Below are 1,450 nucleotides of genomic sequence, written 5' to 3'. Positions count from 1 at the left end.
TTACGCGTAGTAAATCGTAGGTATTAAAGGCTAGTAAATGACGAATTTCCGATTGTTTATTGAAGTCACACTCCTTCCCTATTATCTACACCTGATATATATTATATAAAATCTCATGGTCCTGCCAAATATGACGTATACCAGACTGCCCATACTACTACACTGAAAGTTTGCCAAGAGCTAATCACAGTTCGGAAAGCTATTCCCTTTATCATCATGCCCTGTATTACATACACAGTATACACAGCATTCGTTCTTTTCTTTCACTTGTAGAAACTCATCTCAGCATCCACGTGTTTCTTAAACAGATCGTCAGCTTCCTGCAGCCGTGACCGCGATACGCCTTTTACAAAAGCATTCGTCTCGTTCACGCACTTGGTCTCGAGCTCCCGCATCGTCGTCAGGAGCACTCTGTCCCTCTTGCTGAGCGCAGCGTACGCGTGTTCATGCGCATTCCACAGTGGATGCTCACGGTCCACCTGTAATAATGTCGCAATGTCGGTTCTGTACGATCAGACCTAATACTGTGACCTACCGACATAATTGTGACAAGAAAAATGAACAAAATTGAACTCACGCACATATGTAGGACATTTTGACGTGAAATACATCAAATAACACAGAAAAACTGACTATGACAGCATCACTGTTCCATGCTCATATATCTCGTAGAAACATAGTATGATAGTAGAAGTGAGAAGCCACCAAAAAGTGTAAACTTGACAACTAAAACTGCAGATTTTTAGGTTGGTTATGAAGACATTCTCACGATATAAATCTCAGCCATACTGATTAAATCCATTATTTCAAAATCATTGCTCCAAAACGCACAATGCGAACAAAATACACCGAAATATAGTCTCACCTCATAGCAGATATATTACTGATTACACCGACATGAAAAACACTAAGAATTTATGCTGTCACAGCAATTTTTAAATTGGCCGAAATCTTGCACTATCGCGAGATAGTCCGAGATTCACAAGAAATGGCGGCGGTAATCAAAACTAGAATTGTGCATGTCTTGGTGAATATAGCCAAGTACGAAGGTTCTACGACATGTTAGCGACTTAGCGTTACTCTAGACAGTTCCTGTTACTTGAGCAATAATGGTAAGTATCGCATAGGTAGGGAAAACACGAGACTGGTTGGAAATTAGTTTCAAAATAATGGCTATGAACACCGCAGAGTGAGAGTATTCAACCACAGGCACTTGAAGCGTTTCAATAAAATATAATGCTAACTAAATACGAAATCTATTTACTACCAAATTCTTAATGTTTCTATACTCTTTTTCACTTATTATTGCCGACAGTTTCCTGTAAATTCCGTCCAAATCCTATGTGCAACAAACACTGACTGCCGCCATTCCTCACGCGGCTGCAGTGTGCACACTGACACTTATATATATAGCAGGTAGGAAAGCGGGATCGCAAAATTCGCTTGACGC

The 1,450-nt window shown here is 40.2% G+C and overlaps 1 protein-coding gene across 6 annotated transcripts in view; it reads right to left on the bottom strand.

Annotated features, from left to right (window-relative positions):
* Positions 1-112: 112 nt before the first annotated feature.
* Positions 113-1,450, bottom strand: part of LOC106808503 (secernin-2-like) — a 10,232-nt gene continuing 8,894 nt past the window's right edge. For all 6 annotated transcript variants that reach the window (XM_014811251.1, XM_014811249.1, XM_014811248.1 and 3 more), the window contains exon 7: positions 113-479. In XM_014811251.1, coding sequence (XP_014666737.1) covers positions 264-479 — 216 coding nt within the window. In that variant the 3' untranslated portion in view covers positions 113-263. The remainder of the gene's footprint in view (positions 480-1,450) is intronic.

The sequence above is a fragment of the Priapulus caudatus genome, unplaced genomic scaffold (assembly GCF_000485595.1).
Source record: "Priapulus caudatus unplaced genomic scaffold, Priapulus_caudatus-5.0.1 Scaffold282, whole genome shotgun sequence".
In the NCBI taxonomy this organism is placed as follows: domain Eukaryota; kingdom Metazoa; phylum Priapulida; class Priapulimorpha; order Priapulimorphida; family Priapulidae; genus Priapulus; species Priapulus caudatus.
The sequence above is the reverse complement of the archived record's forward strand: the minus strand, read 5'-3'. Positions and strand labels throughout refer to the sequence as shown.